This window comes from Gobius niger (assembly GCF_951799975.1).
Source record: "Gobius niger genome assembly, chromosome: 22".
NCBI classification, from domain to species: Eukaryota; Metazoa; Chordata; class Actinopteri; order Gobiiformes; family Gobiidae; genus Gobius; species Gobius niger.
The window spans coordinates 7,886,440-7,909,107 of NC_136873.1; the positions used below are offsets into that span (position 1 = coordinate 7,886,440).

Here is a 22,668-nt window from a genome sequence, read left to right on the forward strand (position 1 = left end):
TCTGCAGCTGAGTCCGAAACTCAACAGAGGAGCACATCTCAGCAACGGTGCTCGAAGCAGACTCGCATCCAATAGGCTATATGCACAGTTTCCCCACGTGACGTCTTCCTGGACAGTCACCCAGACGCTGGACTTCCTGTCAGCGATCGTTTACGTTCACAATTAGCAGGTTTCCACACAAATAAAGAGAAGCTCAGGCTCTGGTTAAGGACAACGAGTTACTGATGGAGTCACAGCAACGTATTACAAACATCATGTTCGCTGTGAATCCAGCCCCAAAGGAAACGCCAGCTGTCGTAAGGAGGAGCTTTTATCTTAGAGCTAAAGGCTAGCGTTGAAAAATGATAATATAACATGTAAACAAGTAAATATTATTTAAACTACTAACAGCACTGCAAAAAGTGATTAACTAGATCAGTATAAACATCTCAATTTGAGCATAATAATCCAAATTTTAGTTGTTTTGACTAGTTAAGAAGTTTTTGGGCATTTGTTCTAGATTATTTCACTTGTTCTGAGATGTTTCTGACTCGTTTCGATACATTTCGTCCTTATTTCAGCTCATTTTCTTTGCCAATGAGGAAAGAAAATTGGTCTTATCTCATTGGCAGTTTTACTTTCTTATTTTAAGCGAGATTTACCTTAGAACTGGTCTGAAATGTCCTCAAACAAGCAAAGTGAACTTGGTCCGATCAGGAAAAGTGTCTAAATGAGTGATAACTGCTCAAAACAAGTTACGTTTCCTCAATTCAAGTCATTTAAGCCAGTGCTTGATATTTACTTTTTGTAGTGAGGACGATTCTCTTTTGCGCAGGCTCGTTCCAAACTTTGCGCTAGTTTTATTTTTTATTTTGCGTTGGCCGCGTTAGCCGCGTTAGCCGCGTTAGCCGCGTTAGCCGCGTTAGCCGCGTTAGCCGCGTTAGCCGCGTTAGCCGCGTTAGCCGCGTTAGCCTCAAGACAAAAAACATCCACCGTCATGAACACGGAGGTTTCGTCCAGTGAAGTCTTTACGTCTCATGTAATATTTTCTAACCTGCTCCAGTCACATCTTATCTTTTTCTCGCTCGTCCTTTACCAAATCTTTAGCTGTCGCTTCATTTCTGTGGGACCTGCTTTTAATGGGAAGAGATAACGGACAGGAAGGACAGCGTCTGGCTGACTGTCCGGGCGGAAATCACGTGGATGCATAGAGCCCGTTCATGCTGATGGGTTTATTTTCCCCTACTCTGTTTCTCGGTTTGTTTGTCCACAGATCAATCCTTTATTCAGAGGGACAAGTGTGAGTGCAGCCTTCGATTCCTTTCTGTAACGTGAGGTCGGCGTAAGATTCGTCCTCCAATGAGATGGCTTCCCGGATGTGTCTCATGTCGGAATTGCATGAATCGTAGTCGAATTTGATTGAGTGTGCTTTAGTTGCTTTCGAGTCTCTCAGGAACGACTGTGGAAAGACCTCCGCTGTTTGCTAGCAGCTCATCTCAAAAAGTATTCAACTAGATCACTATAAACATCTCAATTTGAGCATCCAAATTTTAGTGGTTTTGACTAGTTAAGAAGTTCTTGGGCGTACGTACATTTCGTCCTTGTTTCGGGTCGTTTTCTTTGCCAATGGGGTAAGAAAATTGGTCTTATCTCATTTGACTTTCTTATTTCAAGCGAGATTTACCCTAGAACTGGTCTGAAATGTCCTCAAACGAGCAAAGCAAACTCGGTCCGATCAGGAAAAGTGTCTAAATGAGTGAAAACTGCTCAAAACAAGATACATTTCTTGATATTCACTTCACTAAACAATACTGGCACCACCACATGGACGAGGGTGGACGATGGGTGGCCAGTTATCGAACGCCATTTCGAGTACACCTTGGAAATACCAAAAAGTATTTCTTCCGACCACAAAAACACTGAAAAATAACCAAGGATTATGACAAAACCAAATATGACAAAGCAAAAGTAAATCATCCAAAAAATCGATGAGGGTAAATCCTGGGAAAAGATGTTTGTAAAATGAAAAAAACAAAGACACTCGTTATCGGACGACCGGACGCCAAAAGAGACAGACCCACACGGAGGCGCATGCAAACCGAAAAGCCAAGAAAAGAAATTGGAGGTGCCAAAAAAAACATGGAGACGGTAACTGACAAGACGATACAGGAAAAAAAACGATGTTACACTTCGGTTTCAGCTCACACGGCACGACACCACCATTCGAGACGCAAACGCCAGAGGTCCACGTTCCAAAAACCAAGAGATGGGGGCCAAGACAGAACACCACTTGCTTGCAGACTGCTTTTTTTTTTTGCTTTTTTGGTCGCCCCCCCTTCCTCCGGTAGAAGTTAAAAAAAATAACTACTGCTCAACCTGACCTGCACTGGCGCCCTCGGGGGTCCCCCAGAGGGAGCTACAGATGCTGATGATGGATGATTGATTGGGTCGATGGTGAAGTTGGACAGACAAGTGGCACAGGCGGCGGCCCGTGGGAGGATGGTTGGGACGATGGCGGTCTTTGTCTCAGTTTGGACTATGGTCATGTGGTCAGAAGAGGGACAGCCGAGACAGAAAGAGGAAGAGGAACAGTACGGTCGCTTTCTTTGTTTTTTCTCCTTACCGTGTCTTTGGAGGACCTACGTCGCTTGATGCTGGACGCCAGGGTGGTACTGATGGACCTAAAAGACGCTTTCTTTTTGGGGTCGGGCTCTGCTCTACCACTTTTTCTATCCTAAAATGAATATACGTAACAAGGGTTATTCGTGGGGTCTGACTGCGTGAAGCTCTCGCAAAGTTGTCGCCAAAGCCACCGACGATCAACGCTCAAGCGGCGATCGGGTGGGTTTGGCGGAAAAACAGAGGGAGGGTCAGGAGTCTACGGCGTTTTTGGAAATGTTGGGATGAGCAAAGGAGGCGTCACATCAGCCCCGTGTGGTTTAGGGAAACCGGGGGGGGGATAAGATTGTGTTATGCAGATAATTCGTTAAGCTGGACAAGATGGCAGAGCCGTCCGCTAGTAATGCATTGGAATGATTGATGGCTAAAGATGTATGTGAATAATCTGGCGGAACCGCTTGACTCCCACCTGAACCGAGCACGTTTTCTCCAGTTTGGTTTTACCCCCAAGTCCAAAAGCTTCTGGGAAAAAGGGGATAAAAGTGAGATGAAAATAAGGGTGAAAATGTGAAAAAAAAGAGGGAAAATGGACAAAAAAGCGACAAAAAAAAATTATAAAAAATTTGACAAAAAATTGAGAAAAAATGGACGAAAAATGTGACGAAAAATTGACAAAAAATTGAGAATTTTTTTTTTTTTAAATGACAAAAATTAACAAAAATTGGACAAAAATGGACAAAAATTGGACAAAAAATGTAGAAAAAATTGACAAAAAATTGAGAAAAAAATGGACGAAAAAGTGACAAAAAATTACAAAAGAAATTACAAAAAAATTACAATAAAATTACAAAAAAATTAACAAAAAAAATACAAAAAAATTACAAAAAAATTACAAAAATGGTCAAAAAATTGACAAAAAAAGGAGAAAAATTTGATGAAAAATTGATAAAAATTTGACGAAAAATTGACAAAACATTTCTTACAAATGTACAAAAAAATGACAAAAATGGACAAAAATTTGACAAAAAATGGAGAAAAAATTGGACGAAAGATGGAGAAAAAATGGACGAAAAAGTGACAAAAAATTAACAAAAAAGTGATAAGAATTTGACAAAAAAATTTGAATAATTTGACAAATATTGACGAAAAATTGAGAAAAAAATGGACGAAAAAGTGACAAAAAATTACCAAAAAATTACCAAAAAAAATTGCAAAAAAATTGACAAAAATTGGACAAAATGAGAGAAAAAATGGACGAAAAATGGAGAAAAATTGGACGAAAAATTGTCAAATTTTCGCGACTTTTTTGTCTTTTTTTTGCCCATTTTTTTGTCACTTTTTCCGTCCATTTTTTCTCAATTTTTTGTCAAATTTTTGTCAAATTATTCGCATTTTTTTGTCAATTTCTTATCACTTTTTGTCAATTTTTGTCACTTTTATTTTTCTCATTTTTTTGTCAAATTTTTGTCACTTTTTTGTAAATTTTTAATACATTTTTCGTCAAATTTTTCTCAATTTTTCGTCCATTTTTTCTCTCATTTTTGTCCATTTTTTGTCCATTGTTGTCATTTTTTTTGCAATTTTTTGGTAATTTTTTGTCACTTTTTCGTTCATTTTTTTCTCAATTTTTCGTCAAATTTTTGTCAAATTATTCGCATTTTTTTGTCAAATTCTTATCACTTTTTTGTCCATTTTTTGTCACTTTTTCGTCCATTTTTTCTCCATTTTAAATGACAAAAAAGTCACAAAAATTTGACGAAAATGAGATGACCGCCCAACAAAAAAAGTGATGATACAAAGGAAAAAGATCACTTCAGTTTTGTAGCTTTCAAATGAGGTGTTACACAGGATCTGGGTAAAGCTGAACTGGAGAAAAGGCTCTTGGTTCAGGCGGGAGCTAAGCGGTTAAACAAATCTAAAGCAAACCAAATCTAACAACTCCCATGAATACATTACACAATGTACGGGCCAATTGGGAGCCCTCCCTCATAGCACCCAAAGCCCCGCCCCCTATAACTGGTGTTGTGTGCAAAATGACTCATATTAAGGTATTCTTACATCCTGAGTCTCTACAGAGGAAGAGGGCTGCGTAGGGGGAAGAAAAGAAAAAAAATAAAATAAATGTCCATCCACTTGCTTTGTAAATAGTTATTACTTTAAAGATGACCCTTGATAAGCATACGCCGAAAAGGAAACTGTATAGAAAGGCTAGCAAAGCAAACATTTAGCATTCAAAGCCAGGCATGATATATATTTAAAAAAAAAACAGAAGCGGAGAAAGAGCGTACGGAAAGGAAAGCAAGCATCTGTAAAGGAAGCCCATTCACGGTCATTATACCCTTCAGTGGGTATAATGGAAATTCACCCCACACACACGGGAGTGGAATGAGGGATCGACGCCTAAGATAAGATGGAGAAATTATAGATCATGACTTGGATCAAAGCATAAGGAAAGGTGAGCAAATCAATCAGTAAAGTATAGGCTAGTCTAACAAGATCAGGGTCTATGTGGAGCATGAATAACCCGGTCTATTCTGAATACTGAATACATACTGAAATCTGAGTTACCGCGTGTTATTCTTTATTCAGGTGAGACGCTGCAGGTGAAAAGGTAAGTAAGGTTTGAATTTATGATTGAAATATTAGTTACAGATGAGGGGATTTGTTTAGTTAGTCTAACATAGGGCCTCATTATATCCAGAGTGCTGTTGATTTCTGGAGATTTTTTTTTATTCATACGGTTTAGCGGTGCTAGGCTAGGCTAGTGCATGTCAATGGTAACTAGTAGCCTGCATTAACTTCTTAACTCCCGCCTGAACCGAGAGGATCTTTTTCCTCACGTCATCAGATTTTTGTTTTCGATCATTTTTTTGTTGGGCGTTCAACTCATTTTTGTAACTTTGTCATTTTTTGTCACATTTTTGTCATTTTTTCTTAAAATGTTTTTTTTTTTTTTTTTTTTTTAGCACATTTTTGTCATTTTTTTGGTCACATTTTTGTCATTTTTTCGTACATTTTTAGATTTTTTTTTTCAAATTTTCGATTTTTTTTTTCAAATTTTCATCACATTTTTGTCATTTTTTTGGTCATTTTTTGTCACATTTGTCATTTTTTCGTAAAATTTTTGATATTTTTTTTTCAAATTTTTGACACTTTTTTGTCCTTTTTTGTCACATTTTTTTGTCACATTTTTGTCATTTTTTCGTAAAATATTTTATTTTTTTCAAATTTGTATCAAATTTTTGTCATTTTTTGTCACATTTTTGTCATTATTTTTGTCACATTTTTGTCATTTTTTCGTAAATTTTTTGAATTTTTTATCAATTTTTTATCAATGTTTTGTCATTTTTGTAACATTTTTGTCATTTTTTCGTAACATTTTTCAAAAAAAAAAAATTTTTCAATTTTTTTTTTTTTTTTAATCAATTTTTTGTCATTTTTCGTCAATTTTTTGTTATTTTTTTCTCACTTTTTTTGTCACATTTCCATCATTGTTTTCGTCTCAGTTTTGTTGCTATTTTCACACCTTTTTTCCAGAAGCTTTTGGATTGGGGTAAAGCCAAACTGGAGAAAATGTGCTCGGTTCAGGTGGGGGTTAAGGGGTTAAAATCACAAGTCACAAACCCTGAACTATCCCTTTAAAAAACTACAACTACTGCTTTTTCCTCCTTTAGCATTGCGTTAGCCGCGGCGCTAATGACTCCATTCAGAGTCCCGGGCCGCTCTGATGATCACAGGAACTCCCACAGGACTCACACGTCTCCACAGAGATGAAGGGGAGCCTGTGCTGCTTCTGAAGAGCAAAGAGTCGTTTGCTAATCTGCTGGGACCTTTTGGAACCTAAAAGGAGGAATGTTTTTGGATAAAGAGAAGAACTTACTACAACACAATTGATGTGGAAATAGCAAGAAATTATTAAGGCTGAATTTTGAATTGTGTTTAAAATGATGATTAATACTTTAGTTAGTCAGTTGTAAATATTTCATGAGACACAACATTGTCTCAGATTAGGCAACAAAAGGTTATTAAAGGGATGTTTCAGGATTTTTGACATAGGGACTCATTTCTTAATTATCCGGAGTGTTTTATGGAGATCTAAATATATTTTTTAATTCATGCAGTCCTTATATTTGAAGAGTTTAGTGGTGCTAGGCTAATGCTAGGCTAGTGCATGTCTATGGTAACGAGTAGCCTGCATTAAAACCTCTTCTAAATCATGGGCTCGTCCTCCAAACGTTGCCATATCTGATTTGTAGAAAAGCTCCTTTGTGAATCCCATGTGTAGTAAACAAACGACTGTAGATCCGGTAACCGAGCAGATCACTCCGCCGCTGCGTAGCTACAACAAGCTGATGCTGCTCAGATATAAGTTCTTTAAAATGCAAAATGGTTATATTTCAAACATTATTCAGTTGACACAGACATTTATATGGTTAGTCTGGTGTTATGAGTGATTTGCCTCAGGTGCTCTGTGCTTGGGTCAGACTGTTTTTAATGCAGGCTACTAGATACCATAGACATGCACTAGCCTAGCACTGGCCTATATCAAAAATCCTGAAATATCCCTTAAACGGTAAATGTGGGAGGGAAAAAACGACTGGTCTTAAAGTTTTGTAAGGTTTGCGAGTGTGTGCCCTTATATTTCTCCCGTCTTTAGCCGCCGCTGTCTCCCTTAAAGGAAATGACCATATTTGGATCACAGCGTCATCTTGAATGCCTTTTTTGATGGATACCAAATTTGTCAGTATTAGTGATTGAATCCGCGTAGGAAACTAGCTGATGCTATTTTAAAGGGACTATACAGAGTTTAAAAATGTTAAAAGTAAGTATTTTCCTCCCCCTACATGTTCCAACAATGTCCTAATGTGTAGAATAAGATCAGTGTCCGAAGCTTAATATAGAAGTTGCAGTTACACGTGTGACCTGAGGTGGCAGTAGTGAGTATAAAATGGCAACTTGCATTTAGCCCCTTTAAGGTATTTCACATCTTAAACATCATATTTTTTTTGTCACATTTTTGTAACTTTTTGTTGAATTTTTGTTGAATTTTTTGTTGAATTTTTGTTGAATTTTTGTTGAATTTTTGTCACATTTTTGTTGAATTTTTGTTGAATTTTTGTTGAATTTTTGTAATTTTTTGTTGAATTTTTGTAATTTTTTTGTTGAATTTTTGTCACTTTTTTGTTGAATTTTTGCCACATTTTTCTTGAGTTTTTGTCTCTTTTTTGTCGCGTTTACATCCTTGTTTGCTCATTTTTTGTGGCTGGGGACGATGAAAGACCATCCAATCATCCCATAAACACTTACCCCCACAGGGACTACGGAAAGGATTTTGTAAGGTAAACACGTTACTTAGTACTGCTTTAAAACAAAGATGTTCAGGGTGAAAAGCACCAAACAGAGTGGATATTTTCACCTGCCGTGTCTCACTTTAAGTCATTATTATCCATCCGCTCGCTCGGATCGACTTCAGATTCAGCTTCTACCCACGTATTAGCTTCTTTGCTCCACACAGAAACCTTTCGACGTTGATGAGGCGTGGCTGGGGGGAGGAGGGGCAGTGTGGTGTGAATTTCAAACATGCTCAAAATATCCCATGGATGGAGGTTTCAAAAAGGGGGGGGGAGAGGGCAGAACATAGAAGAATCAATAATAGTAAAACACAAAACAAAGAGCGAAAGACGATGCAGTTCTGGCCCCGCATTTGCAATCCTTTTTCACCGGGTCGCGAGTTCGGTAAATAAACGAGGAGCGTTTGCCTGTTGGGAAATGACAGCTCAGGTTAGTAAAGCCTTCGTATCAAGTGGTGCGAGTTTCGAGGGGGGAAATCAATGCCCAAGTGACGTCTCTTCTTCTTCTTCGCTTTAGCCCTGAGGAATTGTAGTGTTTGTCGCCGTAGGCAGCTGGAGAAATAGTGGACCAGCAGGCCAGAGTGTCTCAAACTCCCCAACACATCTGACCTGGGCTTGAATGTGGGAAGAAAAATGGTAAAACGTAAAGAATCGCATGGTTTTTTTCTTGCCGCAGTTGGAAGTTGGCGTCAGAGAAAGAACCGCGTCACCCAGGGCTTGTATGGTCGTTATAGGTCAACAGTATTCGCTAAAACTCCTGAACAACTCGTCGCTAAAGGCTGTTTGATGGAGATGAGTCTTCAGACACTCAGTATATCAGCGAATGGTCGATGCATAAACTCCACAGGACCAGAAGAAACCACAGTAAACCGCAAAATCAGTGAGGTTTTCCATCTGACTGAGACAAAAGTCCGTGATGCTTTCTTGCTCATGACTTTTGTTTCGGTGTAAACATAATTAAAAGGTATCAGTGCCGGCTCTCAGTCATACAAACGTTTTTTTTGTAAAAAAAAATTCAATTTTTTTTGTCAAATTTTTGACATTTTTTTGTAACATTTTTGTCATTTTTCCGTCAATTATTATTATTATTTTTAATTTTCTGTAATTTTTTGTCACATTTTTGTCATTTTATTGTCAATTTTTTTCACATTTTTGTCATTTTTCGTCAATTTTTGGTCATTTTTTTCAAATTTGTGTCATTTATTTTTTAACATTTTTGTCATTTTATCGTCAATTTTTTCATCAAATTTTTGTCATTTGTTTTTCAAATTTTTTTGTCAAATTTATGACATTTTTTTTGTACCATTTTTGTCATTTTTCCGCAAATTATTATTTAATTTTTTTAAATTTTCTGTAATTTTTTGTCACATTTTTGTCATTTTATCGTCAATTTTTTTTCACATTTTTGTCATTTTTTTGTCACATTTTGTCAATTTTTTCCCATTTTTTTGTCACTTTTTTGTCATTTTTCATCAATTTTTGGTCATTTTTTTCAATTTTTGTGTCACATTTTTGTCACATTTTGTCATTTTTCCGTCCATTTTTTGGATTTTTTTTTTTCAAATTTTTGTCAGTTTTTTGTCACATTTTCATTCCCCCAAGACGCGGAAGCCGTGACCACACTCTATGATACGATGTTTTCTTCTGCTCTTTCGTCTTTTAAATCATTAAAAAAAAAATGTAATCCCTTAAACCGGAGCAAGAAACAGCGTTCGAAGCGTTTCTCGTAAATAAGGAAGTTTTTGGAAATCCTTCCTGCCGCTTGTTGCTGCGACGTATCTAGCGTTGCTCTGATTGGTTGATGCCAATCACGGCCACCGGGAAATCGTTGAGCTCATGCTGCTCCCAGACTATATGTCTTTGAAATATCTATGAAAAAGCATGTAGTTTGGCAGGACAGGCAAGGTTAGTTCATGGGGCCCTTGACTGTCGGGCTACGCCTCTTATCTGGCAACACATTCTACACTTCAGCTACAGAGTACAGAAGATGACTCAAGAACCTTCATTATTAAAACATTAGTATTGATTTGTAATGTGGGCCAACAGTGCCTGGAGTAATTAGTATCTATGTGTTATTTGTGTTCTCATCATCTGAGTACTGGTCCACTAGTTTTCCAGTGTCTAGGGCAGCACAGTCCATGCCATGCGGGGCCGACGCTGGGCAGAAACGGTGCTGCTTTGAACCATCATTCAAAATCAACTCTCATATTCAGGTCAAGCCTCAGCGGTGACATTTCATCCCAAAGAGAGAGAAACCGGCCACACACCGGTCCAGACGGTGCACTTCTGACTAACATCTGTTCAGCAGCTGCATGGTGAGGGGCTCGGGGACATTCTGACCTCAACATGGACGACCGGGCCCCGCGTAAAGAGGTGCCGTGTTCTGTCACAGTCAGATGTCACTCAGACTCCCTGGTGCAGGTTTGAAAGGTAAAGGAGCTCTCAGAAACATTCACAGCTCCAGAGCCGACCGTTCCTCTGCGGAGTCTGGCCTGTCCCGTCAGGAGACGCCAGGTGCGAAGTCGGCCCTCGCTCGATATGTCTCTTCAGCGGCAAAATGAAACGGCTAGAACAGCTGGAACACCGCGGATTTCCAATGCACTCACCAGATTCAGAATGTTTGCCTTAAGAGGAGAGAATATGTGGATCTGGCGACGCTTTAGAAAACAGCCCGCGAGGTCCAGGCGTAAGTGCGGGTAACAAGAAAGTAATTACACATGTAAGTACGGGTACTCTTTCAACGTGTAACGGGGGAACAAGGGGAACAAGGAAGTAGAAAGTGCCACAAGGGGGAACAATGTGTAACAAGGAAGTACAAAGTGTTGGGGAACAATGTGTAATAAGGAAGTACAAAGGGGAACAAGGGGGAACAAAGTGTTACAAGGAAGTACAAAGGGGAACAATGTGTAACAAGGAAGTACAAAGTTACACCTTGTTCCCCCTTGTGGCACTTTGTACTTCCTTGTTCTTCCTTGAAGCACTTTGTACTTCCTTGTTACACATTGTTCCCCTTTGTACTTCCTTGTTACACATTGTTCCCCTTTGTACTTCCTTGTTACACATTGTGGCACTTTGTACTTCCTTGTTACACATTGTTCCCCTTTGTACTTCCTTGTTCCCCCTTGTAACCCTTTGTACTTCCTTGTTACACATTGTGGCACTTTGTACTTCATTGTTCCCCCTTGTAACCCTTTGTACTTCCTTGTTATACATTGTTCCCCTTTGTACTTCCTTGTTACACATTGTTCCCCTTTGTACTTCCTTGTTACACATTGTGGCACTTTGTACTTCCTTGTTCCCCCTTGTAACCCTTTGTACTTCCTTGTTACACATTGTGGCACTTTGTACTTCCTTGTTACACATTGTTCCCCTTTGTACTTCCTTGTTACACATTGTGGCACTTTGTACTTCCTTGTTCCCCCTTGTAACCCTTTGTACTTCCTTGTTATACATTGTTCCCCTTTGTACTTCCTTGTTACACATTGTTCCCCTTTGTGACACTTTGTACTTCTTCTTATACATTGTTCCCCTTTGTACTTCCTTGTTATACATTGTTCCCCAACACTTTGTACTTCCTTGTTATACATTGTTCCCCCTTGTAACACTTTGTACTTCCTTGTTACATATTGTTCCCCAACACTTTGTACTTCCTTGTTACACATTGTTCCCCCTTGTAACACTTTGTACTTCCTTGTTATACATTGTTCCCCTTTGTACTTCCTTGTTACACACTGTTCCCCAACACTTTGTACTTCCTTGTTCCCCTTGTAAACACTTTGTACTTCCTTGTTATACATTGTTCCCCTTTGTACTTCCTTGTTACACACTGTTCCCCAACACTTTGTACTTCCTTGTTCCCCCTTGTAACACTTTGTACTTCCTTGTTATACATTGTTCCCCTTTGTACTTCCTTGTTATACATTGTTCCCCCTTGTGGCACATTGTACTGCCTTGTGACACATTGTTCCCCAACACTTTGTACTTCCTTGTTCCCCATTGTGGCACTTTGTACTTCCTTGTTATACATTGTTTCCCAACACTTTGTACTTCCTTGTTACACATTCTTCCCCCTTGTAACACTTTGTACTTCCTTGTTCCCCCTTGTAGCACTTTGTACTTCCTTGTTACACATCGTTCCTCTTTGTAACACTTTATAAGAGCACCTGCACCTACATGTGTAACTACTTTCTCGTTACCCGCACTCACACCTGGACCTCGCGGGCTGCATTCTAAAGCGTCACCGTGAATCTTTATCCAAACAGCCACGGCAGAACGGGGAAAACCAGACAGCTCGCAAACTACATTGGTCGAAAGTGCACCGCCTCTCAGCTCAGAGCGCGAAAGCGTGTCCTCGGAGCCAAGAAAGGAGAAGGCCACGTTAAAACCGGGACGCCGCTCGTGTTGTGACGACTTTATCGCCCCCGAGTAACCGCGCTGCCACTGGAGGTTTGCGACAATGGGATCACGGTGGCTAATCCGATCAGCCCCGAAGTCCGTGAGTAACATCCGGAGGAGCGGCAGATTGCGCGAGGCCCATTACCGCGTTTTAAAGTCGCGGCGGTGAAGATTGGATGTCGGTTTGCGCCGGAGGCCGTCGGTGGCAGTCGGAGGGGCTGCCGTCTCAGGCCGGCGAGGCGGAACAAAGAGGCGGCGGCGTTTCCGGCTGACGCGAAGCTAAAGCCAGTCCACATCAGTTACCATCAGTTAGTATTTGCTTATTTGGTGAGGGCGGCGCACGTTAAAGGGGACGTATTGTGCAAAATCCACTTGTAAACATGATGTAACGTCGTATCCCATGTTCAAAACACCGGGAGTGATATTTCAGTTCAGTTTCTTTTGCTGGAGAAGCACTAAAGCATCATTTTATCGATTGTTTTGTCAGTAACTGTAAAATAACAGTGTGGGTGTTTTGTTTAGGTACATTTCGTATCACAATACACTTTAACATCTTAACTCCCGCCTGAACCGAGAGGATCTTTTTCCTCACGTCATCAGATGTTTTTCCCCAACGTTCAACTCATTTTTGTCACATTTTTGTCGTTTTTTCGTCAATTTTTTGTAAAAAATTTTTTTCACATTTTTGTCATTTTTTATCAAATTTTTGTCATTTTTTATCAAATTTTTGTCATTTTTTGTTACATTTTTGTTAAAAAAAATATTAAATTTTTGTCTTTTTTTGTCCATTTTTTGTAAAAAAATAATTAAATTTTTTGTCATTTTTTGTCACATTTTTGTCATTTTTTTGTCATTTTTTTGTCATTTTTTTGTTAAAAAAAATAAAAAAAAATGTCTTTTTTTTGTCCATTTTTTGTCATTTTTTTTTTAAACTTTTTGTCATTTTATCGTCAATTTTTAACATTATTTATCATTTTTTGTCATTTTTTTGTCACATTTTTGTCATATTTTTGTAAAAAAAAAAAAAAAAAAAATTTGTCTTTTTTTTTGTCCATTTTTTTAAAAAAAATATTCAATTTTTTGTAATTTTTTATCAATTTTTTGTAATTTTTTTGTCACATTTTGGTCATTTTTTTGTCGTATTTTTGTAAAAAAAAAAAATTATATTTGTCATTTTTTTGTCAATTTTTTGTCACATTTTTGTCATTTTTTGGTCACATTTTTGTCATTTTATCGTCAATTTTTTATCATTTTTTTGTCATTTGTTTGTCACATTTTTGTCACATTTTTGTAAAAAGAATATATAATTTTTGTCATTTTTTTGTCACATTTTCAACATGGTAAAAATATTTAAAAAGTGAATTTAGCATAATACGCCCCCTTTAACGCTACAAGTTTGACTGACTAAGTTTCGACATTGCTGAGGTGCCTGAATGGAAGTTTACGTGCACTTTAACTGAGCGCACAGGAGGCAGATGTAAACACTCCAGGCCCGATTGCAGCCCCTGTTCACAGTGTCCTGCTCCTTTCTCAGCCCCCCCCCCCCCCCCCCCCCCCCCCCCAGGCAGGCCATACAGGACGCTCACCACATACAATACTGTACCTCTCCCCAGCACGCAAGCATAGCGTGTCTGGACGTAAAACCCCTACGAGCTCCTGTCTGACCGATCAGGAGTCAAACCATCAAACACATGGCGGAGCCGGGGCGCTCGTCCAGTGTTGGATTTCAGCGCAAAAGCAAACAGTCACAGCGGCAAAGAGCTCGACCAGGCTTCGGATGTTCAGGGCGTCTATTAAACAAAAGTGTTTCCCCGTTTTATCTTCTGCCATTTGGTCTTCCTTTAGGGTCGGTTCTTAGGTTCATCACTGTTTTGTTGCAGACAGTAAATGTATAATAAAATCCCATAAATCAATTAAAAACAGCTAGACGATATATTTTTGGGCTCGATGTTTAGCGTATGTACATTTATCACCATTTCCCCCCATTCCTTCTTTGTAAAACTTTGAGTTTTAACAGAAGCTGTCATTTATACGCAAAGAGTCGACAGTATCTAGTATCGTTGGAGTCAAAAATATTGTTTATCGAGATGCTTTCCTGCCTCAATATATCCAACTTCAAATGTGTTATCATGACAGGCCTACGCACTACACTACAGTAATAAAATAAGACTTAGGGATGGGCGGATCGATACCAAACGGCTACTTTTTAAGTATCGATATTGGGCAAAAAGTATCTATACTAATTTGCGTATGTAAAAAGAAGGCGGGGCAGCAATTTTAAACGTAAAAGGATGATTTACATCTTTGTTCTGAGCCAAAACAGTCACAGCAGCAGAGGATTGAACTAAGCCAGCCATTAGTTTCTGTTTGTCATTAAAGTATTAATTTTAAACTTTGTTCATGTATTTAATTCCACATTAACATTGTTTAATTAACCAGTCAAAGTAAATTAACTTTAATTTACTATTAATTATATAAAATAACCAGTTTTAGAAATGTATATTGATTGAAATACATTCACCCATATGAAATGACCAGTATCGGTATCGGTATTGAGAAAAATGACCCCAAAAAATGTGGTATCGCCCATCCCTAATAAGACTAGGGCTGCATGATTTTGACAAAAAGGATTTTGCGATTCGATTTGTGATTTTAACCTACTTATGTTTTATTTTTCAAGATGCAAATCTGCAAGAGGCTGTTTATACATCCTTAATTTGAGATGCAAAAACGATGCAAGATGCAAAAACGCTGCTCGTTAAATGAAAATCCGTCTCATATTTACGTCAACAAACGATAATTCCGTGACTAATCCACACGTGGAGTTTGTTTTTCAGCTTCTTCTGACTTTTGATTGACCAGCGAGGGACAACACCCAAAGGGACACCCTCAAATGTTGGAGGCGCAAGGCAGAAAAACAACAAAAAACGTAGTCCCTTGAGGTTAGGTTACCACAGTAGCTAAAACCTCAATTTCGATTCACTAAAGGTAAATCGTGCCACCCTAATTCAGTTCTGTTTTTGAACATTCATGTAAGTTTTAGGTCAAGTTTAGGCGGTAAATTCCATGACACAGACAATAATTTGAAGATTTTCATCATAAAACGTCCACATAATAACATAGCAAACCCCCGAGCCCACGACATCTGCCTAAAGTGACCAGGCAAAAAATCTGGAACCAAATGGCAGAATTCCTTTTTTTTTTGAGTCGCCTGAGTATAAATGAGTAAATGTTTTTGGTAATTTGGCTGAGCTGAACCATGTAATTGACATTTGCGAAGCGGCCGCCGAGCGCTGAGCCGGAAGCCCCCGGCGTGCGGTTTGTGCGTGGGATACAATTCTGAAATTCCCCAGCTGTCGATCGGAGAGTCACTGTTGTGCAATCGCCGGGGCATTGATTTCTTCATTTCACGCTCTATTTAGTCTTCAGTTGTGCGGACTGTACTCCCGACCAAAGCCCTTGATGTGCCGCATCATCTGACCTCAGGAAGTCTGCGCGAGTACACCACTTGAGATCCGCTGTTGTGGGCCTGAGCAACTAGCGACTGTCAGCAAATACATATCACATGGAAGCACATATTCAACTACGTACAAATGAGGGTCGCTCGGTTGCCACTTCGCTTTCCAGAAGTCTGTTTACTTCCCTGTGGGACATACAAGAAACAACTACCCTTTTTTCGTTAATTTCTCTTGATTTCGTCACTGAGACACCATGACACAACTCTGCAATCGTTGGGAAAAAGTTATTTGTACTGGGTTGCTTTTGAATCGAAGACATCCAGGACGATTCCTGTTGGTCTCCTGGTTGCAACCTGGGCCTTTAGTTGATATTCCATAAGGTTCTGACCAAAATCCGCCCATCGGACAAAGATGAATGCGATGGCGAGAATGCGTTGAATTGCTCCTTACTGGACACACTGCAAAAAGTATTTAACTAGATCAGTATAAACATCTCAATTTGAGCATAATAATCCAAATTGTAGTTGTTTTGACTAGTTAAGAAGTTCTTGGGCATTTGTCCCAGATTATTTCACTTGTTCTGAGATGTTTCTGACTCGTTTCGATACATTTCGTCCTTATTTCAGGTCATTTTCTTTGCCAATGGGGAAAGAAAATTGGTCTTATCTCATTGGCAACTTTACTTTCTTATTTCAAGCGAGATTTACCCTAGAACTGGTCTGAAATGTCCTCAAACAAGCGAAGCAAACTTGGTCCGATCAGGAAAAGTGTCTAAATGAGTGAAAACCGCTCAAAACAAGATACATTTCCTCAATTCAAGTCATTTAAGCCAATGCTTGATGTTTACTTTTTGTAGTGCAGGTTTGAAGGCCCAGTTTGCAACCAGAAGACTTGGCACTTTCGAGGGATAACTTGCCTTGACCATACAAAAAAAAAAGGACTGAAATCTGGCCCTAGTTCGCGGCAGTTTGGACCCGAGTCCCGTCGTTTTCGAAAGGGGGGTCCCCCTACCTGCAAGTTCTTCCTCCAGACGTTGACGGCCGCAAAGGCGAGCTGCATCTGCTTCCTGCGAGCGTCTTTATGGCGCTTGTACGCGATCTCGATAAAGATGAGGAAGATCCCTGCCGCAATCCCTCCGGCGACCAGCATGAACACACCTGCGTCGGGGGGGAGGGGGGAGAATCCGGAGAGACGACGAGGAGGGGAAGGGGGGAGGAGGGGAAACAAGACAGGTAAAAGTGCGTGAGAAACTCGGTCCAGCTTGCGCCACCGTCGAGCATAGCTGTTCTGGCATGCTCTCGAAAAAACCAAAGAAGACTGGGGGGGAAAAATAAATGAATAAGAAAAAGGAACCACCAAAACACAGCACTATAACGGAAAAGCAAAACAAAAGACACTATACAACCACGCGACATGAAAACTGCAAAGGTATTGGACAAAAAAGTGGCTACAGTAACTTACCACTGCAGTTTTTGTCCAATCACTTTTCTTTTTTTTTTGTGTCTGTTTTGAAAACGGTTCATTCTTTCAACGCACTAAGGACCGTACCTGCCATGTTCTCAAAGGTGAGTGTGGCCGGGGCATTGCTCCTCGAGTCACACTCCTGGTACCTCACCCAGGTTTTATCTAGGTCCTCCATGAAGCCGTTCTCATGAGAACTGCAAAGGGGGTTCGCATGGGAGGGAAGAAGAAGCGACAAAGGAGTTAAGAAACACAGGCGAGAGAAGCCCCCCCCTCTCCTCACTCACGCCGTTTCTACATCCCCCACACTCCCTCCCTCCGACGTGAGCGAGACATAGATAGCCCGATGAGTGAGGGAAGACGGACAGACAGACGGACAGACAGACAGACAGACAGACAGACAGACAGACAGACAGACAGACAGACAGACAGACCAGACAGAGACAGACAGACAGACAGACAGACAGACAGACAGACAGACAGACAGAGGCAGGAGAGGCACACAAGATGCTGACATGAAGCGATGTACTGAGAGCAGAGGCAGGACTTTTTTCAGCTAAGTCGGGTGTCGGGCCTTCACACTGTGTCAAGTCCATTAGATCAAAGAGGCCGATGCGCCAAGTCCTCGCTTAAACGTCTTTTTCACTCAGCCACGTCTAGTCTGCTTCGGAGCCGGTGTCTGGAAAGTTCTAAGTTTGCTCGTGATTGTGGGAAAAGTGGCAACATTTCATTTGGGGGTGAAGAAAGTCTAGTCGTAGTGATTGTCGTCTGTGTTTTTGTTGTGTAACTGTAGATTAAGACACTGCTTTAACTGCGACTATAATACAAGCAGCCACATTAATGTTAACGGATATTATTCTGTTATTCAATGTCTAAGTCAGGGGTGCCCAAAGTGGGGTCCACGGGCCAAATTTGGCCCGCCGGAACAATCCCGTTGGCCCGCCAGAGAGTGACCTACTTTTGCACCGCATAATACGGTTAACCTCTTACCACCCGCCTAAAGCAACTCATTTTGTAACTTTTGTGTCTTTTTTTAAAAATTAATTTTTTGTCTTTTTTGCCATTTTTTGTTGTTGTTTTTTGTTTTTTAGTTATTTTTTTGTCATTTTTTTTTATCTTTATGTTATTTTTTTGTCATTTTTTGTCATTTTTTTGTCATTTTTTTGTAATATTTTTTTGTTATTTATTTGTTATTTAGTTTTTTTTGTTTTGTTATTTTTTTGTTATTTTTTTGTCATTTTTTTGTCATTTTTTTTAATCTTTTTGGGGTTTTTTGTCATTTTTTGTCATTTTTTTTGGTCATTTTTGTGTTTTTTTTTTTTTGTGTTTTTTTATTTTTAGTTATTTTTTAGTTATTTTTTTTGGTCATTTTTTGTCATTTTTTTTGTCATTTTTTTAATCATTTTTTGTCATTTTTTTGTCATTTTTTCGTGATTTTTTCCTCAAAGTTTTCTCACTTTTTTGTCACATCTTCATCATTGTTTTCGTCTCAGTTCTGTCACTATTTTCACACCTTTCTTCCCCAGAAGCTTTTGGACTGGGGTAAAGCTAAGTGTGCTCGGTTCAGGTGGGAGTTGTTGTGGTGTCTAGGTTTTTATCAGAGCGTTGTAGCATCAACTTTCTCAGTTTTCCAACTTTTATTTCAGAGGTTGTTGACGTCAACAAAGGTGGGCGTTAAAAAGTGACTTTGGCATTTTCTTTGAGTTACTAAAAGAATGAGGCAAAGTCACTGTAGGAGCTGCAGATACAGGTGTTGTCGTTGTTTACATTTTGCACTATATTTCTGCAGTTGTTGATTTTGTTCAACGAAAACTAGGCGTTTTTGCCATAGTTAACATTTGTATTAATGTAACATGTTATTTGCACAGATAGAATCAAATGCACATGTAAACCGAAAGTTAAGTTAAGTTAAGTTAAGTTAAGTTAAGTTAAGTTAAGTTAAGTTAAGTTAAGTTAAGATAAGATAAGATAAGATAAGATAAGATAAGATAAGATAAGATAAGATACGATACGATACGATACGATACGATACGATACGTTACGATACGATACGTTACGATACGATACGATACGATACGATACGATACGTTACGTTACGTTACGTTACGATACGATACGATACGATACGATACGATACGATACGATACGATAAGTTAAGATAAGATAAGATAAGATAAGATAAGATAAGTTAAGATAAGTTAAGATAAGATAAGATAAGTTAAGATAAGATAAGATAAGATAAGATAAGATAAGTTAAGATAAGATAAGTTAAGATAAGATAAGATAAGATAAGATAAGTTAAGATAAGTTAAGATAAGTTAAGATAAGATAAGTTAAGATAAGATAAGATAAGATAAGATAAGATAAGTTAAGATAAGTTAAGATAAGATAAGTTAAGATAAGTTAAGATAAGTTAAGATAAGATAAGATAAGATAAGATAAGTTAAGATAAGTTAAGATAAGTTAAGATAAGATAAGTTAAGATAAGATAAGATAAGTTAAGATAAGATAAGATAAGATAAGTTAAGATAAGATAAGATAAGATAAGTTAAGATAAGTTAAGATAAGATAAGATAAGATAAGATAAGATAAGATAAGATAAGTTAAGATAAGTTAAGATAAGATAAGATAAGATAAGATAAGATAAGATAAGATAAGATAAGATAAGATAAGATAAGATACGATACGATACGATACGATACGTTACGATACGATACGATACGTTACGATACGATACGATACGATACGATACGATACGATACGATACGATACGTTACGTTACGATACGATACGATACGATACGATACGATACGATACGATAAGATAAGATAAGATAAGATAAGATAAGATAAGATAAGATAAGATAAGATAAGTTAAGATAAGTTAAGATAAGTTAAGATAAGTTAAGATAAGTTAAGATAAGATAAGATAAGATAAGATAAGTTAAGATAAGTTAAGATAAGTTAAGATAAGTTAAGATAAGATAAGTTAAGATAAGATAAGATAAGTTAAGATAAGTTAAGATAAGATAAGATAAGATAAGTTAAGATAAGATAAGATAAGTTAAGATAAGTTAAGATAAGATAAGTTAAGATAAGATAAGATAAGATAAGTTAAGATAAGTTAAGATAAGATAAGATAAGATAAGTTAAGATAAGATAAGATAAGATAAGTTAAGATAAGTTAAGATAAGATAAGATAAGATAAGTTAAGATAAGTTAAGATAAGTTAAGATAAGATAAGTTAAGATAAGATAAGATAAGTTAAGATAAGTTAAGATAAGTTAAGATAAGATAAGATAAGATAATCCTTTATTGATCCCACAAAGGAGAAATTCACTTGTTACAGTCGGCGTTCAAGAAGATCACTCAGAGTTAATAAAGTGCAGCTGATACAGAGATTATGATAAAGTGATATAATATTATAATATAAAAATAATATTATTATTATGTGCAGTTATATGTGTTTCTCGTGCTTAACATCGCCGTGTTTGGCCCGTGACCCACTGGGTTTGGGCCCCCCTGGTCTAAGTCATCACCCCTTTGAAGTCAGTTACTCTCTGGATACAGGTCACCTCTCCAAACTCAAAGAACAACATGTTTGAAAACACAACAATATTTTACAGAAAGGTAAAGGTTGGTTGAGCAAAATATGATTGTGTTTTGTGTCATGATGAACATCTTTTCTAAACGTGATGGTCCTCTAAATGTAGCGTTCGACCATGAGGCCAGTCACACCGCGGCAGAAATAATGACTCCTACAGTCCAGTCTGGCCCACGACCTCTGTATGGATAGAACCATGAACTTATATTTAAGAATTAAAATCATACGAGTAATGCAGCTTCGGCTGGGACAGACCTGAGAATGGCCAGGGACACATTCTGTTTCCAGGGGCTGTCCTTGCGCATGCCTATGCCAAAGCCCGAACGGAAAAACAGCTCTCCCGTGGTCACCAGGTCGCACTTCTGCGAGGCTTCAAACTCCAGCACCGCAGAGTCCCAGATGAAGGCATGCAGCTTGCTGTGGGGGGGGGGGAGGAGGGAGGGGGGCGGGGGAAGGCGGGGGGGCAGAGGGGGAGGGGGGGGGGGGGGGAGGAGGGGTTACGGTGCAACAGTACAATGATTTACAAACACATTCACGGCTCCAGCACGCTCTCTAGCACTCCACATGCTGTGTGTCGGTCAGCGTTTACCAGCTTCTCTACGACTGCTATGGCCCAAAAGAAATCCCACCACAGGCCGAGGAATGGGGTCCCATCCCGCGCCTGGATCGACCTGAAAAAGGGCGCTCCTGGACTCACAGTTAGCTCATCCTCCGTGCTTTAGCTGGTCCCTGTGTGAGGATGGGCGAGGGGCACGGAGACGCCGGAGGGAAAGGCTCGCAGCTCTCGGTGCTCCAGGCCCATGCTCTGACCCCTGCCCTGAGGCTATACCACAGCAGCCGGCCCCCCTGGCTCGGCCCCGCTCGCACTCACTTGTCTCGCACGGCCTGGATGGCCTCCGCCGCGCTCTCGTAGTTGTGCTTCTCCATGTGGCGGTACATGGTGCTCAGCTCCACCTGCCGCCGGAAATAAATGTCCACAGAGCTCTGCTTCACCGTGGCATAGATGAACTTGTCCGACGGGTTTCTCAGCTGCAGGAGAGAGGCGCACGTTTATTTAAACACAAGTGGATGCTGATTGAGAAAAAAGGGCAGTGGCTGCGAGCAGGGGTGCCCAAAGTGGGGCCCAGTAGGTTGGCCCGCCAGAGAGTGACCTACTTTTGCACATCTGGTTAATAATAACTCTCTCCCATTCATTCTCAATGGTAAATATGGATGCAGTACACTTTTTGGCCACCAGCGTCAAATTGGGGGCGCTGTTTGACTCCTTTCGCAAAGTTAACCTCTTAACTCCAGCCATTTTCTCCAGCTTTACCCCAATCCAAAAGCTTCTGGAAAAAAGGTGTGAAAATAGCAACAAAACTGAGACGAAAACAAGGATGAAAATGTGAAAAAAGTGAGGAAAAAATGGACGAAAAAGTGACAAAAAATTTACAAAAAATGTACAAAAAAAAAGACAAAAATGGACAAAAGTTTGACAAAAAGCAAGAAAAATTTGATGAAAAATTAGACGAAAAAATGGAAGAAAAAATGACAATGGACAAAAAATTGACAAAAAGTGAGAAAAAATTGAGGAAAAATTGAGGAAAAAATGGACGAAAAAGTGACAAAAAATTGACAAAAAATGTACCCAAAAAAAAGGCAAAAATGGACAAAAAATTGACAAAAAACTGAGAAAAATGTGACGAAAAATGGAGAAAAATTGACAAAAAATGTACAAAAAATGTACAAAAAATGTACAAAAAAATGACAAAAATTGACAAAAATTGGACAAAAAAGTGACAAGAATTGGACAAAAAAATGCG

At 39.0% G+C, this 22,668-nt stretch overlaps 1 protein-coding gene and 1 long non-coding RNA gene across 8 annotated transcripts in view; both read right to left on the bottom strand.

Annotated features, from left to right (window-relative positions):
• The window catches only part of grin1a (glutamate receptor, ionotropic, N-methyl D-aspartate 1a), a 124,025-nt gene that overhangs the window by 8,159 nt on the left and 93,198 nt on the right, over window positions 1-22,668 (bottom strand). For 2 of the 6 annotated variants that reach the window (XM_079581238.1, XM_079581236.1), the window contains 6 exons: window positions 21,738-21,895; window positions 21,122-21,283; window positions 17,351-17,460; window positions 16,814-16,959; window positions 4,657-4,683; window positions 2,603-2,713 (listed from right to left, as the gene is read on the bottom strand). In XM_079581238.1, coding sequence (XP_079437364.1) covers window positions 2,603-2,713; window positions 4,657-4,683; window positions 16,814-16,959; window positions 17,351-17,460; window positions 21,122-21,283; window positions 21,738-21,895 — 714 coding nt within the window. The remainder of the gene's footprint in view (window positions 1-2,602; window positions 2,714-4,656; window positions 4,684-16,813; window positions 16,960-17,350; window positions 17,461-21,121; window positions 21,284-21,737; window positions 21,896-22,668) is intronic. The other 4 variants (XM_079581239.1, XM_079581237.1, XM_079581240.1 and 1 more) reach the window with 2 other exon arrangements.
• Window positions 10,880-12,111, bottom strand: LOC306981199. Of its 2 annotated transcripts, none has more exons than XR_013794088.1 (3): window positions 11,990-12,111; window positions 11,790-11,879; window positions 10,880-11,000 (listed from the first exon to the last, which is right to left on the bottom strand). It is a non-coding gene; the product is annotated as an uncharacterized lncRNA (long non-coding RNA). The 2 variants fall into 2 exon arrangements; XR_013794089.1 differs by lacking the exon at window positions 10,880-11,000 and adding an exon at window positions 11,592-11,669.